Genomic DNA, 17225 nt, shown 5'->3' with positions numbered 1-17225 from the left:
AATGATACAGCAAGAGTGTCCTACCCATATTCAAGTATCTTTAAAGACGTTTGTATCCTTTTTCTAAAGTAAAGTTTCATTTATGGTATATATTTTAAGTGATGATGAATGAAACTTCTGTATACTCTAGTTCTTCAATTTACCAGTCTGGTGGATGGACCTTTAGTTTGGCTAACTGTTTTCTTTTGGAGGGTATACAGCTCTTAAAGCCTCAGGAGTGGATTAGATCAGTAAAATAGTGTGAAGAGTGGCACCTGACATTTAGTGGAGGATGGACAGCCAGATGAGCTTAGTAAAGAGGCGGAGAAGGCAGAGTCAGTGATTGGAGGTTAAGCAGGAGAATGTGGTGTCCTGAAAGCTGAGGGAAGAGAGTGTATCAGGGAGGAGGGGTCATGTAAAATGAATATTGGAAGGTGTCAGTTGGATCAGAGGTCATTGGTGACCTCAACTAGATCTTTTTTGGTGGAATTATGGGATCAGAAGCCAGTTAGCTTTGGAAATGAGGACTGAATAAATAGGAAGCAAAGTGTTAGAGGCAATGAGCAGAAGAACCCTTGGAAGAAGGGGGGCTGGGAAGGGGAGGAGCACAGGGTCTGGAGCTGGAGGAGCCTGTTAGGAAGCTGATGTGAAAGCTGTTACGGGAGGAAGAGGCTTACGATACAGGGGAGGGAGGGAACCATCATTGAAGAGAGCAGGGTCCCTGAGTAGAAAGGAGGAAATGCAAGACTTTTGAAGGAAGGGAGTAGAGAAGATTTGATGCAGCCACTTAGGAAGAGGAGAGAAAGCTTATTAGGGAAGTAGGATTGCCAAGGTAACAGAGGCTTGGGAGACTGAGAGGAACCAAAATGTGTGTTACCTGTGATTTTTCTTCAGGTGCACTCACAGAGCAGCTGTTGGGGTAGAGGAGGCGAGTTGTTGGATGGTGGTTTTATGACCTATACCACATGAATTGGAATTTACACTTTTCTTCTGTTTCTTATTTTTAAAAAGTAATATCTATTTTAGAAAGTTTTGAAAATTTAGAAGGATAGAGGGAAAAATCACTTTACCCAAATCACCTAAATATAAACACAATTAATATTTTGTATATTTACTAGTCTTTCTGAGCTTAAGACAAAAAAAGTAAAATAAAAACTAGATGTAATTATATGTTATTTAATTTTCTTTGTTTTTTTTCACTTAGATATACATGTGTCATCAATTACATATACCATAGTTATGTTTTTATTCTATCATATATTGATTACTTATTATATGCCAGGTATTATATTAAGCCAGTAGGTCTCAGGGGACTTCTTGAGGTCAAAACTATATATTTTTTTAACATCTCTACTGGAGTATAATTGCTTTACAAAACTATTTTTATTATAAACTAAGACATTATTTGTCCTTTTCATTTTCATTCTCTCCTGTGTGTACAGGTTTTCCAGAGCATATATGGCATGTGATGACTTCATTGCTCTGAAGCTAATAGAATATGTTTTTGTATTTTCATGTTTTAAAAATTTCTTAGGTTTAATTTCTAATATGGTGTTGGGGGGGGCGGTAAATAAAAGCTCTTTGGGGTCCTTAACTTTTAAGAGGGTAAAGAGGTCTTGAGAACAAAAAGGTTTAAACCGTAAAATTGAGCCATTCATTTCCCTGTTACCACATCTAGTCCTCATTGTATGACTTAGTTGTTGACGTCTCTTGTTTTTATAGAGAGGAAACTGAGTCTGGAAGTGGGGAAGTCAGGCTCCAATCCAAGTTCATGTGTCCAGAGTCTCTTCTGTTAACCTTGCTCTTAATCATTTTCTAATTCTTAGATATTCAGCATGCTTCTCATTTCCCACTATTGTTACCAAATCAGGTCCGGCTGCCTGTCACTTAAAAAAATCAGTACTCGCAAAAGTTGGTGGAAAGGAAAGTTGTTTTTAATCAGAATGCTGACAATCTAGCGAGATGCTGGACTCAGTGTCCCCCAAAAACCATCTCTGAAGATTCTGCTGGGCCATGAACGTTTTTAAAGGGAAAGAGGGAAGTCATCTCAGTTAATCACTGGGTGGGGGTCAGAGTCATCGCCCTCCCCCACTGTGTGCAGGCCTGTTGACTACTCATGATCTTTCTTTAGATGCTATTTTATTCACACAGTTTGCGAGATTACTGAAGGGGAAGCTAGGGAAGAGATCTGGTCATCTGTTGATTACTTATTCTTCATTTCTACTTCTTTGATCTACAGAAAGAACCAACACATTAGGCAAGGTATTGTGTGATCAAAAGATTTGAAAGGTGTGCTAGGGCTGGAGATGAGTCGAGCATGGGGGAGCCTGGTTTAAGGTTAGCGACAGACAAAGGGGCCTCTCGCAGAGAGCTCTTTCCTGCCAGAAGCTGCTTACAAAATGCTTGTTAAGATGTGCGAAAAAACACAGTAAACAACATCCTTGAGAAAGAAAGTGAACTAACCTAGGGCTAGCCCTGAAAGGAAAAGCTACAGGGATGCATTATGTACAAATGTATATTAACAAGTCTTTCTGGATGATTTAAGGGACCTCCTGCAGAGAGCTCTTTCCTGCCAAAAGCTGCTTACAAATCCCCACTTGGCAGAACATCATTCCATTTCTGTGGGATCATGCGTGAAGGTCTTCTGTAACTTCTTCATGCCGACATAGGGTGCTGTATTCTTAGAGTGGAAGTTGTTGACATGTGTCTGTAGCATGTTTTTGCTGGCAGTTGTAGTTGCCCATTTACATATATGGGCAGAACAAGCTACTGCTCAAGGTGGAGCAGTTTATGTCATGGCTGCAGTCTGGTCATCATGCAGTCAGCTTTTTCCCCCTGGTGGCAGTTACAGTATCTGTAAAACGACTCAGGAATGTGCATCAGACACTGAGTCTGTGACTCTGTTGTCCTAATCATTAGCCGCTTCAGCCTGTTCCTTTGTGACTCCGGGAGGCCTGGGAGACTTCAGCTTCTCTACAAACAAGAGGCAGGAGACAAGGAGGGGCCTTTGTACTTGGGTCAAGGGCGGGCATAGGGTTCTGATTAGTTCTACTGTGGATCAAAAGGAATAATATTGTCAAGACTTTTTAAATGTGTGAACTATATTTTTATTCTCAAGATTTAAAAATTAAGGTTTAACATTTTCATTCTGATCAGTTGATAATTCTTGAACTTGTGGCACAGGTGAATTCTTCGACTGTCATTTCCTGCAGAAACGACATCCCTCCTAAAGCTCCAGCCAGCCTGCATTTATCTTGTTTTCATTTTTTGGCATGATATTTACAAATATTAATTGGCCAATAACATTATGGTTTCATTTTTCCAGTGTATTTTAGGGATCGGCTGTGATTCAGTGTCTGGTGGCTACCTGAGTTACAGCCATCTGAATAATTGCTTGGATGTACCTGCACATAGTGGCAGGCTCTGGGTGGCATCTTGGGGGAGTGGGAAGGTCAGGATGGAGAATGTGGCAGTCAGCTGCTGCTTGCTCTGGGGGCTCCCTTATAATGGTGATAAGTTTGTGAAAAGGCATTTATTTAAAGAATGTTAGTTTTGTGTTCATTAGGTGTTTTTTTTTATTTTTTAAATGAATTTATGGCTGTGTTGGGTCTTCGTTTCTGTGCGAGGGCTTTCTCTAGTTGCGGCAAGCGGGGGCCACTCTTCATCGCGGTGCGCGGGCCTCTCACTATCGCGGCCTCTCCCGTTGCGGAGCACAGGCTCCAGACACGCAGGCTCAGCAGTTGTGGCCCACGGGCCCAGTTGCTCCGCGGCATGTGGGATCTTCCCAGACCAGGGCTCGAACCCGTGTCCCCTGCATTAGCAGGCAGATTCTCAACCACTGCGCCACCAGGGAAGCCCTGTTCATTAGTTTTATGATGATGTCCTTTGACTTTGCTGATGTCTCATTATTTGTATTGTTCCTATTTATAGTGAAGTTTTATAAAATCTCATTTGGAAACAAGATTTAACTTAGTTATATAACTTATTTTTGTACCAGATTCAGAAACACGAGTTGATTTGAAATTTATGTACCCGGATCCTCCAAGAGATTATCATACCTTAGAGATTCAGCAGCAAGCCTTGCTAAGAGAGCAGCAGAAGAGACTGAATAGAATAAGAATGCAGGAAGGTGCTGAAGGTAAGAAGTAATCACTGCTATTTCACGTAGTTTCAATGGGTTGTTTTTTGTTGGCTTTCTTTCTCAGTCTCTGGTATTGATTTCAATCCGAGGCAGGCTCCCTCCACTGGCAGCTCCACACTCACATGCCCCTTTTGGCCTATAGTCCCTGAGAAGAATAAGTCCCAGAGAGGGCTGTGATTGGCTTGACTGGGGTGTGTTATTTGTGCACAGGAGGGGTCCAGCCACTCATGATAGCCAGGAGGATTGAGTACCTTGACTAGGCCAGGTGACATCTGTACCAGGGGAAGGAATGCTGGGCACACATATCGGTGTCCTATGGGACATTTCTCTACTGTGTGTGTCTGTGAGTTTTGATACAGCATAAAATCTTTAAAGCTTCAGACTGGGCTATGAATATATTTCTTTGTAATTAGCCAATCAACAGATACTTACTGAGTGCCTACTATGAGCCTGGGTACTGATCTATATCCAGGGGATATGGTGATGAATGAAATATGCCACTGCTCTCAAGGAGCTTATACTCTGTTGGAGAATTTAGATGTTTAAAAAGTGAGAGTGTGATGAATGTTGCAAAGGAGATATCTAGGGTCCCCTGGGAGTGTGTAACTGGGGGTGGGGTGGGCAGGCACCTAGAGGTGGAGTGGAGCTAGTGGCCTCAGAGAACATCAGTGGGCCCTATCGACCCGGGTGTCCTGCATGGCCTTCACACATATCTCACCAGCTCTGCCTGCCTTCAGGCCGTTGAGTGCAGCCATGGAAAATGAGTCATAAAAATGCAGCAGCTAGGTAACAAGAATAGAAGGAGATGGTCCTAGCAGTTATTTTCAGGAAAATTCAAAACCCTACCTTATTAGCAGGCTTGTCTGACCTACAGAATCTGAAGAACCTATTTTTTGACTACATGAGAGTATCACGGGAATAAGTGATGTACCACTTTAGGCCCTGATCACAGGTCAAGACTTCAATAAAGATTGACAGGGAAAGTCTTCCCTCCATCTTGCATAGAATTTTTAACAATGGTCTCACTGATCACCCTCTGACAGCAGAGTAACCCAAAGTCTGTGATAAACAGTAGGCATATCATCAGGAGAGAGGAGAGAAGCAAGTACAGTCTTCAACCTTTACACCCATTTTGGTGGAATTTTTCCTTAGGAGACCCAACTGATGATCTGATCTGGTGTGATCTTGGCAACTTGTGCTGATTAGCCCAAAAGTAGTCCCCATGTGGAAATAGGTCCATTTTGGGACTGAGGGTATCTGTCCCCTACAGCAACTACCCCACAACTTCTACCAAACACTGTGATGACTTAATTCATAAGAATATGGTTTAACTATAAAACAATCAAAAACGTGGGTATAAAATACTTTACCAAGGAATACAGGCTATCATTGGCAGCCTATTTATTCCCAAAGGCAGTAGCTAAAAGGATAAAGTGCACTATTGAGAGGAACACATAGGAACCCTGGTCATATCAGAGGGGCCTTTGGGATACCTGATCCAGAATCTTTGCCCCGGAACCAGGTGCCTGGAATTGAATTCAGTTTCCTTCAATTCCACGTGAGGGAGTTGTTTAACTCTTCTCAACAATTTTCTACACAGATTGTAGAAATATGAGGGGAGATGGTTATTTTTCTATAGGCATCAGTTTTAAATTCACAATGATTTTACTTTTTATATTTATTAAATGTGAATGGGAGAATTTTATCCAACTAGAATGGATTGGACGCTGGTTTATATTTATTAATAAACAAGTAGTATCTTAAAAAATTCTGAAATGTGATCATTGAAAAGTAATCTCCAGTAAAGAGTTAATTACAAAAGATATTCTAAAATTTATTTTTATTTTTAAAGTATTTTCTAACCTTTAAATTTGTTTTTGCTCTCCATTGGCTACAGTTGACTTGGATGCTGTCCCAAGCACTAAAGTACGAGACCACAGAATGGTAAGAAAACAGTTATAATTTTTCAAGCTAGTTTTTGGGTGATAGAAATTTTTAGGAGTATGGTAAGTGAGTATTCCAATTTTGAATTCTTCAGGAATATTGAGTTAAGAGAATTTAAAACTTGTCCCATCAGTGTAGTGGGTAGCTAAAGAGATATTAGTGTTAATATGTAGAGAAAGCATATTGTAATGAGTAAAAACAAGACTCTAGAGCTAGGCTGTTCAAGTTAGTCTGTTTTTAGCTGTGTGACTTCAGGCAGGGTATTTAATCTTTCTTTGCCTCAGTTTCCTAATCTGTAAAGTGGGATGATAGTGTTTATCTCTGAGGGTGGCTGTAAGATTAAAATCAATTAATATCTGCAGGCACTTAGGGACAGGCCTAGCATGTAGTAATTTCCATATAAATGTTTATTAACTAAATAAAAAATAGCTCAAAGGTTGTTGTGAGGATTAAATGAGATAATATATTAAAAGCCCTTATAGGGCCTGTCCCATAATGAGTGAGGTCAGTTATCAGCAGTAGTGGAAGTAAGAGTCTATAATACATGTAATGGTGAGACCTCTCAAGAAGATAAGCAAGGTAAGGGCATAACTCTTATCCTGAGGAAGTGACTATCAAGCAAAGACTGAACAAAAGGAAGGGGATGAGCCAGTTTTCATTCAACAAATATTTGTTCAATACTTACTGTGGACCAGCTAATATTCTAGGTGTTTGTGGGCAGAGGAGTGAACAAAAGGAACAAAAATCTTTGCCCTCTGAGGGCTTACTTTCTAGAAAGAAGGAGAGACAATAGACAAATAAAATATTTAGTACGTTGAATCGTGGGGCTCTGGAGAAAATGATAGCTGGGAAGGGGGCACTGGGAGGACGAGATGGAAGGGTTCACTGCAGGGAAGGCCTCACTGTGAGTGGGTAACATTTGAAAAAGGACATCAGGGAGGTGTCGTGTGAAATATCGGGGGACACATCTGGAGGAAGAACCTCCCAGGCAGAGGCCCCGGGCAGGACTAAGCCTCGTGTGTGCTAGGAGAGCGGGGAGTACCGGGGAGCCTGGACCTCCAGGAGCAGGGGTGGGTGGGAGCAAATGAGGCAGAGAGCGAGGAGCAGCAGAGCCTCAGGGGGCCTTAGGGTGTTGCCTTTTATGCTGTGAATGTGGTGAGAGGCTTCCAAAGTTTTGAGCAGAGGAGTGACATGATTGGTTTCATGTTTTAACAACTGACTGCCATTCCCTGAGAATAGACTTCGGGGGACAGGAGGCTACTGCTATAATCTAATTAAGAGATAAGGTGATTTAGCCTGGAGTGGGAGCAGTGGAAGTCAGAAGTGGTTGGATTTATTTTGAAAGGAGATAGGATTTTTGACATATTGGATGTGGGGTATGAGAGGAGTCAAAGGTGACTTCAAGGTCTTTGGTTGGAGTTGCTATTTACAGAGATGAAGAAGCAGGAAAAACAGGTTTCAGGGTGAGGGAGAAGGTCAGGAACTTAGTTATAGTCATGGTAGGTTTGAGATGCCTGCTAGACAAATAGTTGGAGCTGGTGAGTAGATGGATAAGAGAGAGAGTTTGAGGAAAGACTGAGGTTGAAAATAAATTTAATCTTCCCCCACACTAATGATACAGGTAGTATTATCCCTATTTTCAGATTATAAAAGTAAGACTCAGCTAGGCTGTTAGTTGCCCAGCGTTACCAGTTGGTAGCTGTTGGTGCTTGGTTTTGAAGTGATAATGGTGATAACGACGTTGCAGTAGCAACAGTCTGTATGTGCGCGAGGTACTTGACATTTATTTGCTCTGAAGTTCACAACAAGGTATGCTTATCCCCATTTTACATAAGAGGAAACTGCTAGCCATGGCCACACAGCCAGTGAGCAGAAAAGCCCATGTCTGAGTGCAGGCTGGACTCCGGAGCCCCTCCCTGTCCCTGTACCACATTGCTTGAGATGTATGGACACCTTTTCTGAATACCCTGTAGGTTTCTCTGTATGTGGCAGCCATATTTCTCAGTGAAAAGATACTGAAATTTAACTTCTGGGATTTTGATCAAAATCCTGGATTAATAACACCATATTTTGCTGAGTAGAAACTGAGCATAAGCCAACAGTTTAACATGGCTGTTACAAAAAAAGCTAAAAAATGTTGGGTTCACCTTCCTAGAAACTGGATTATGTGGAAAACGCAAGGTGAAACTGGGGAAGAGTGTCAGGGAGAAGATAGGGCTGAGGTGGGCTTTGATCACTCTTCCCTGTGTGTGAAGGACTGTGATGCAGGAGAGAAGCTGGGCAGTGTGTGTGCAGCGCCAAGAACAGCTGGTGAATGTTAGATGCTATTATTACCATTACTGTCATGCTAGAAAGCAGAAGTAGAGTCAGTGGGTGTTAAATGTAAAAGAATTCAGTACATGGAAGAACTCAGTGAAAGAGAAGAACTTTCCGATAACCAATGCTATGTCTCAGTGGAATGCATTTCCTTAGAAATTAATGGACAGCTCTTCACTGGAGTATTCTAGCACATCCTAGAAATCTGGAAGGGAAGTGCAGGGAGGTGGCGTTGGGTGACTTTAGGTTCCTTCCAACATGTAAGGTGACATTATTGTAAAACTCTCTATATGTAAATTTCTTACCTCTAATTTGAGAGCTCATTACAAGCCCAACCCTAGCATTATTTTTTCCCTACTCCTTTGTCCCTCTCTATCTGTGCTATGCCTTTGTGACAGCTGCTGTCACGTGGGGCTGTCATTATCTGAGGGTATGCCTCTCCCCCATGGGACTGTGATCCACTCCAGAACAGAAACTCTTGCTCATCTTTGTATCTCCAGTTCCTAGCACAGAGGTAATAGTAAGTGCACTAAACAGATTTATTGAGAGAATGAATGAATCTCGACATGGTTTAAAGACTTTTAATGTTAAAGTGGGTTCATTGCTTCATACTCTATTATATTTTTATCAGCAATAATGTAACTCTTAATAAAAGGTCCTTCCTGTATTTTCTGGGTGTTGGAATGTGGTGGAGGAGGGAAGCAGCCAGTTCTACCTCTCCCTATCCTCTTTTGCTAATTTTGGGGAGAGTGTGGAGACTTGTGCCTTAGTACAAATTTGCTGTTTTTCCACACAGGACTAATAAAAATAGTCATTAATATATGATGTTTCTTTTAGCCCAGAGATGACACTAATGATTTCTTGAAAAATTCATTACTGGAATCTGATAGTGCTTTTATTGGTGAGTATATTTATTTTACCAACCTATTTCTTTAAATATTAAGCATTATTTATACTTATTTTAAGTGTTTTTCTCCATACTTAAAAAATCAGTACTTTACTCTTTGTTGTGCAAGATGGTAAAAAAAGGGAATATTTTGTATTACTAATAGTCATCAAATATAACTTAACAAAATTTTCAAAATCAGATACTTAATACACACACAAACACACAAATGAGTACAAGTAAAACTGGGGAAATTTGAATAAGATCAGAGGAGTTTATCAGTATCTTGGGTGTGAGGCTGTTGCCCCTGTTGTACAGAATGTTACCGTTGTGGAGAACGAGGCAAACTGTACAAGGGGTCTCCCTTACTGCTTACAAGTGCATGTGAATCCACAGTTATCTTAGTAAATATTTTAATTTTAACAAGCCATAAGAATATAACTTAGTCTTGAGAAGATATGTGAAGGTACATGTACTGTAATAGACACTTATAATTGTGTGCTCTGATCATAAGCATTTCTGCTATCCTAGGTCCATCAGGGAATTCTCCCTTCTACATGTTAGTTTTATTTCATGTCAATTACTTTATATTTTCAAGTGATCAGCGTTCCAAACTAGCCTATATTTCTTTCTGTTTTTTCTTTTTTAATGAGTTTTTCTTTTGCAAGGAAGTCATACTGTGGAGAGTGAGTAAAGATAGAGAAATCAGTAGGAAATAGGGATGGGAAGATGGCTCATTAGACATCAGGGAAATGTGACCAGTTCCTGCTAATAATGAAGACAGTCTGGGGCACTCAAGACAGTGTCTCAGAATATTTCATTACATAGACCTTATACTAGACCAAAGATATGCAGTCTGTCTTTTTGATTAATGGTCACCACAAGTATCCCCTAGTCATGACTGTTGCCACTGTTCTGATGAATGTGGGTAAGGCTGGTAGTGTCAATTTTTTTTTTTTTTTTTGAGAAGTCACAATCTGCCAAATACAATTTGAATAGGCCTACATCTATTAAAGAAATTGAAAGAAATTGAGAGGTGGGGGAAGTGGAGAAATGTTGGTCAAAGGGTACAAACTTTCATTTATAAGTTGAATATCTGGGGATATAATGGACAGCATGGCGACTATAGTTAATAATACTGCATTTTATACTTGAAAGTTGTTATGAGAGTAGAACTTTAATGCTCTTACCATAACAACAATAATAACAACACAGTGGTAATCATGTGAGGTGAAGGATGTGTAAACTAGCCTTATTGTGGTAAACATTTCACAATCCTCACATTGTGCTCCTTAAACTCACACAGTATGTCAGTTATATCTCAATAAAGCTAGGAAAAAACCCCAAATTGACTGTAATAACAATAAAAAAAGAAATTGAATCAATAATTAATAACCTTCCAAAACAGAAAACACCAGGCCCAGATGGGTTCAGTGGTGAATTCTACCAAACATTTATTGAAGACTTATACCAATTCTCTACAGCCTCTTCTAGAAGATAGAAATAGATGGAATACTCCTAACTCATTCTGTGTGGCCAGCATTACTCTAATACCAAAACCAGACAAAGACATCATAAGAAAAGAAAACTGTAGATCAGTAGCAAATTGAATCCAACAATGTATAAAGAGAATTATATACCACGACTAAGTAGGATTTATACCAGTTATGCAAAACTGGGTTACATTCAGTATAATTCATTCAAATATAATTCATTGCTTTAACAGGCTAAAGAAAAAAATCTTCATTATCATCATTATCAATAGATGCAGAAGCATTAAACAAAATCCAACACCTTATTCATGATAATTGTCAGCAAACTTAGAGGGGGACTTCCTCAACTCCCTAGAGAACATCTACAAAAAACCTACAGCTAGCATTTAGTGATGAGAAACTAGCAACTTTCCTGCTAAGATAAGAAACAAGACGAAGATGTCCCCTCTTACCACTCTTCAACATCATTATGGAAGTCCTAGCTAATTCAGTAAGGCAAGAAAAGGAAATAAAAGGTACACAGATTGGGAAAGGATAAATAATACTGCCTTTGCGCACAGATGACATGATTGTAGGAAATGTGAAAGAATGAATCCCCCACCACCAAACCCCCCCCCAATATTAATAAGCAGTTATAGCAAGCTTGCAGAATACCAGGTTAATACACAAAAGTCAATCATTTTCCTATATACCAGCAATGAACAAGTAGAATTTGAAATTTAAATACAATATCATTTACATTAGCACCCCCCCAAAAGAAATATTTAGATGAAAATCTTACAAAACATGTACAAGATCTATATAAGGACAACTATGGAACTCTCATCAAAGAAATAAAATAACTAAATAAATGGGGAAATATTCCATGTTCATGGATTGGGAGACTCAGTATTGTCAAGAGGTCAGTTCTTCCCAACTTGTCTATAGGTTCAGTGCAATCCCAATAAAAATCCCAGCAAGTTATTTTGTGGGTATCAACGAACTGATTCTAAAGTTTATATGGAGAGGCAAAATACCCAGAATATCCAACAGAATACTGAAGAAGAAAGAACAGTCAGAGAACTGACAGTACCTGACTTCAAGACATTCTGTAAAGTTACAGTAATCTAGACAGTGTGGTATTGGCAAAAGAACAGACAAATAGATCAGTGGAACAGAATAGAGACCCTAGAAATAGACCCAAACAAGTATAGTTAACTGTTCTTTGACAAAAGAACAAAGGCAGTACAGTGGAGAAAAGATTGGACATCTACATGCAAAAAAGTGAATCTAGACACAGACGTTACACCCTTCACAAAAATCAACTCAAAATGGACCACAGACCTAAAGGAATCAGGCTCCCTGACTTCAGACTATACTACAAAGCTACAGTAATCAAGACAATAAGGTACTGGCACAAAAACAGAAATATAGGTCAATGGAACAAGATAGAAAGCCCAGAGATAAACCCACGCACATATGGTCACCTAATCTATGACAAAGGAGGCAAGAACATGCGATAGAGAAGAGACAGTCTCTTCAATAAGTGGTGGTGGGAAAACTGGACAGCTACATGTAAAAGAATGAAATTAGAACACTCCCTAACACCATACACAAAAATAAACTCAAAATGGATTAAAGACCTAAATGTAAGACTGGACACTGTAAAACTCTTAGAGGAAAACATAGGCAGAACACTCTGACATAAATCACAGCAAGATCTTTTTTGATCCACCTCCTAGAGTAATGAAAATAAAAAACATAAACAAATGGGATTGAAGCTTAAAAGCCTTTGCACAGCAAAGGAAACCATAAACAAAGCAAAAAGACAACCCACAGAATGGGAGAAAATATTTGCAAACGAAGCAACCGACAAGGGATTAATCTCCAGAATATACAAACAGCTCATGCAGTTCAATATCCAAAAAACAACCCAATCAAAAATGGGTGGAAAATCTAAATAGACATTTCTCCAAAGAAGACATACAGATGGCTAAAAAGCACATGAAAAGATGCTCAACATCACTAATGATTAGAGAAATGCAAATCAAAACTACAATGAGGTATCACCTCACACCAGGCAGAATGGCCGTCATCAAAAAATCTACAATGAATGGTGGAGAGGGTGTGAAGAAAAGGGAACCCTCCTACACTGTTGGTAGGAATGTAAATTGGTATAGCCACTATGGAGAACAGTACGGAGGTTCCTTAAAAAACTAAAAATAGAACTACCATATGACTCAGCAATCCCACTCCTGGGCATATACTCAGATAAAACCATAATTCAAAAAGATACATGCACCCCAATGTTCATTGCAGCAGTATTTACAATAGTCAGGACATGGAAGCAACCTAAATGTCCATCAGCAGAGGAACGGATGAAGAAGATGTGGTATATATACACATACAATGGAGTATCACTCAGCCATAAAAAAGAACAAAATAATGCCATTTGCAGCAACATGGATGGACCTAAAGATCATCATATTGAGTGAAGTCAGACAGAGAAAGACAAATATCATATGATATCGCTTATATGTGGAATCTTAAAAAAAAAAAAAAGGGGGTACAAATGAACTTATTTACAAAACAGAAGTAGAGTCACAGATGTAGAAAACAAACTTTTACCAGGGGATAAGTGGGGCAGGGGGAGGGATAAATTGGGAGATTGGGATTGACATATACACACTATTATATATAAAATAGATAACTAATAAGAACCCGCTGTACAGCACAGGGAACTCTGTAATGACCTATATGGGAAAAGAATCTAAAGAAAAAAAAGAGTGGATATATGTATATATATAACTGATTCACTTTGCTGTACACCTGAAACTAACACAACATTGTAAAGCAACCATACTCCAATAAAGATTAAAAAAAAAAAAAAAAAAAAGGACCATAGACCTAAATGTAAAATGCAAAAACTATAAAACTCCTAGAAGATAACATAGGAGAAAACCTAGAAGAACTTGGGCATGGCAATGGCTTTTTAGATACAACACCAGAGCACAATCTATGAGAGAAATAATAGATAAACTGGACTTCATTAAAATTAAACTTCAATGCTCTGCGAATGACGATATCAAGAGAATAAGACAAGCCATAGACTGGGAGAAAATATTTGCAGAAGACACATCTGACAAAGGACTCTTATCCAAGGAACACAAAGAACTCTTAAAACTCAACAAGAAGCAACCCAATTAAAAGATGGGCAAAAGATCCAGACACTTCACCAAAGACAGACAGATGGCAAATAAGCATATGAAAAGGTGCTCCACATCATTTGTCATTAGGGAAATGCAAATCATGTGCCATCAGGGAAATTCAAATTAACACAACAAGATACCACTACATACCTATTAGAATGGCCATGGGACTTCCTTGATGGTCCAGTGGTTAAGAATCCGCCTTTCAGTGCAGGGGACATGGGTTTGATCCCTGGTGGGGGAACTAAGATCCCACATGCCCCAGGGTAACTAAGCTTGTGCGCTCTGGAGCCTGTGCGCCACAACTAGAGAGCCCGTGCACCACAACTGCTGAGCCTGCGTGCCCCAATGAAAGATCCTGCGTGCCGCAGCTAAGACCTGACGCAGCCAAATAAATATTAAAAATATTTATCATGAAAGTTCTGGATTGCAAAATCCAGAACATGGACACCACCAAATGCTGGCAATATGTGGAGCAATAGGAACTCTCACTCATTGCTGGTGGGAATGGAAAATAGTACCATCACTTTGGAAGACAGTTTCGTGGTTTCTTACAAAAGTAAACATACTCTTAACGATATGATCCAGCATTCACACTCCTTGGTATTTACCCAAAGGAGTTGAGACTTATGTTCACACAAAAACCTGCACACAGATGTTTATAGCAGTTTTATCCATCTTTGCTAAGACCTGGAAGCAACTGAGTTGTCTCTAAGACGAATGGATATATATAAATATATATATAATATACAGTGGTAGACCCAAACAATGCAATATTATTCAGTGCTAAAAAGAAATGCGCTACAAAGCCATGAAAAGACATGGAGGAAACTTGAATGTTTATAAGTGAAAGAAGCCAATCTGAATAGGCTACATACTATATGATTCTAACTACATGATTTTCTGGAAAAGGTCAAACTATGGAGGCAGTAAAAAAAAAAAAAAAATCCAATCAGTGGTTGCCAGAGGTTACAGCAGAGGGAGGAATGAATGGGTGGAGCAGAGGATTTTTAGGGCAGTGAAGCTATTCTATATGATACGGTAATGGTGGATCTGTTAAAACCCATAGAACGTACAACCCCAAGAATGAACCCTAATGTAAGCTATGGACTTAGGCGATGGTGATGTGTCAGTGTAGGTCTGCGGGGCTGCTGATGGATGGGTAGGCTACGAGTATGTGGTGGCAGGGGGCATACAGGCATTCTCTATGCTTTCCACTCAGTTTCACTGACCGTAAAAACTTGTAAGTAAACCGTTTCAAAAAAAGAGCAAGTGAATTAGTGGTGGGGTATAATAAAGAAGTCAGAAAACTTATATTTTTGGAGTTTTAGAAAACCCCATATCTCATTCAATAGAATATAGTTATTGCTGCTTAAAAAAAAAAGCTATATACTTTAACTTTCAGAAATTTGAATATCAATTATATATTAAATGATAGTATTTTATCAATGTTCCATTTCCTGAACGTGGTAATCAGACTGTGGCTGTGGAAGACACAGCCCTTGTTCTTAGATGGCGCCTGATGAAGTATTTTGGACTGAGTGTCATGATGCCTGCAGCTTACTGGTTCTGCAAAAAGTAAACACTGCCCCCTCCCCGCCGCTGTTTCTAGTTATAAACTAATTGTGGCAAAATAAGAAATGGTGACTTTAGGTATTCATTGTATTATAATTTTTCCTTAAGTTTTAATTTTTTCAAAATAAAGTTGGGGAAAAAATTCTAAATGTTTTAAGTAATGTATTCATCTCCATGGTCAAATAGGCTGTTGGCCCACTTAGAATGGCTGTGATCCAAAAGAATGACAATTCCAAGTGTTGGTGAGGATGTGGGCACACTAGAACCTTCTTACAATGTGAAATGGTTCTACCTCCTCCAAATGCTAAACATAGTTACCATAACACCCAGCAATTTCACTCCTAGGAATATACCCCAAAGGAATGAAAACATATGGCCACAAAAAGACATGTACATGAACATTCATAGTAACATTATTAATAATCTTCAATGAAAAACAGTTCAAATGTCCATCAACTGGTGAGTGCATAGGCAAAATGAGATATGAGATATGGATATATGGCATAGTATTACTCAGCAGTAAAAACAACAACAACAAAAAACAAACAAAAAAGAACTACAGTTGACCCTTAACAACATGGGTTTGAAATAGGTCCACTGAATAGAGTTTTTTCAATAAATATAGTACCTGTATTTCCATTTCACAGACCTTTAAATTAAGTGTGGGGGAAGTCTGTGTTTGATTAGAGATCACAGTATTTGGAATCTTTAGAAGTAGGGTTTGAGTCCTGATTCAGTCCACACTGTTTCAGCTTCCTGCCCTTGGGTGAGTCATTTATCATTTCCTTTGTTTTTGAGGCAGATAGCAGTATGTGGATTTTCAACTGCACAGGGGGTCGGCATCCCTAATCACCATGTTGTTCAAGGGTCAACTGTACTGATACACAGTACAACATAGATGAACCTCAAACACATTATGCTAAGTGACAGACACAAAATATTACATTGTATAATTCCATTTATATGGAATCTCAGGAATGGTAAATCTCCAGACTGAAGGCAGATCAGTGTTCACATGGGGTTGGCAGGTGGGAGTAGGGAGTGATTTTGCCAGTGAGCACAGGGGAACTTTTTGAGCTGATAGAAATGTTGTAAAACTTTGTAGTGATTGTGCAATTCTATAAAAATCACTGAACTGTACATTTATAGTGGGTGAATTTTACTATATGTAAATAACATCTTAATAAAGCTATTAAAAGACAGTCTTGATTTAGCTTTGAATAAAAAGATGTGAAATGGTCGATGTTTAAGGCTTCTCCCCTTGTGGCCTCTTAGGTGCACACGGCGAGACATATCCTGCCATCGGCGAGGACGACGACCTCCCTCTGCCGTCACAGCTGCCCTCTGCGAGGGAGCGCAGGAGGAACAAACTGAAAGGACTCGACTTTGTATGTATGATATGTCCTTTTCTTTTTTCGAGTTTAGGAATGAGAGGTCTGGGTTCTCACCCATGCTAAATTGGTGTAGTCCAATAAAGAGAGAACTTGCTCTGGAATAAGGTGTACATTGGTCTGAACCTAGGCTCTACCACCAAATACTGGATGACCGTGAGGTTATTGGACTCAAAAGGTCATCTGAGTTATAGCATATATGTAACTTATTCCTTTTATTGCTGAATAATATTTCATTGTATGGATATTCCACTATTGTTTATCCATTCAACAACTGATGGACATTTGGGCTGTTCACACTTTTTCTGTTAT

General features: G+C 39.3%; 1 protein-coding gene across 4 annotated transcripts in view; it reads left to right on the top strand.

Annotated features, from left to right (window-relative positions):
• CSPP1 (centrosome and spindle pole associated protein 1) overlaps positions 1-17225 on the top strand; it is a 121089-nt gene that overhangs the window by 98743 nt on the left and 5121 nt on the right. For all 4 annotated transcript variants that reach the window (XM_036830410.1, XM_036830414.1, XM_036830411.1 and 1 more), the window contains 4 exons: positions 3977-4117; positions 6018-6064; positions 9218-9281; positions 16798-16910. In XM_036830410.1, coding sequence (XP_036686305.1) covers positions 3977-4117; positions 6018-6064; positions 9218-9281; positions 16798-16910 — 365 coding nt within the window. The remainder of the gene's footprint in view (positions 1-3976; positions 4118-6017; positions 6065-9217; positions 9282-16797; positions 16911-17225) is intronic.

The sequence above is a fragment of the Balaenoptera musculus genome, chromosome 17, assembly GCF_009873245.2.
Source record: "Balaenoptera musculus isolate JJ_BM4_2016_0621 chromosome 17, mBalMus1.pri.v3, whole genome shotgun sequence".
Taxonomy (NCBI): domain Eukaryota; kingdom Metazoa; phylum Chordata; class Mammalia; order Artiodactyla; family Balaenopteridae; genus Balaenoptera; species Balaenoptera musculus.
The sequence above is the reverse complement of the archived record's forward strand: the minus strand, read 5'-3'. Positions and strand labels throughout refer to the sequence as shown.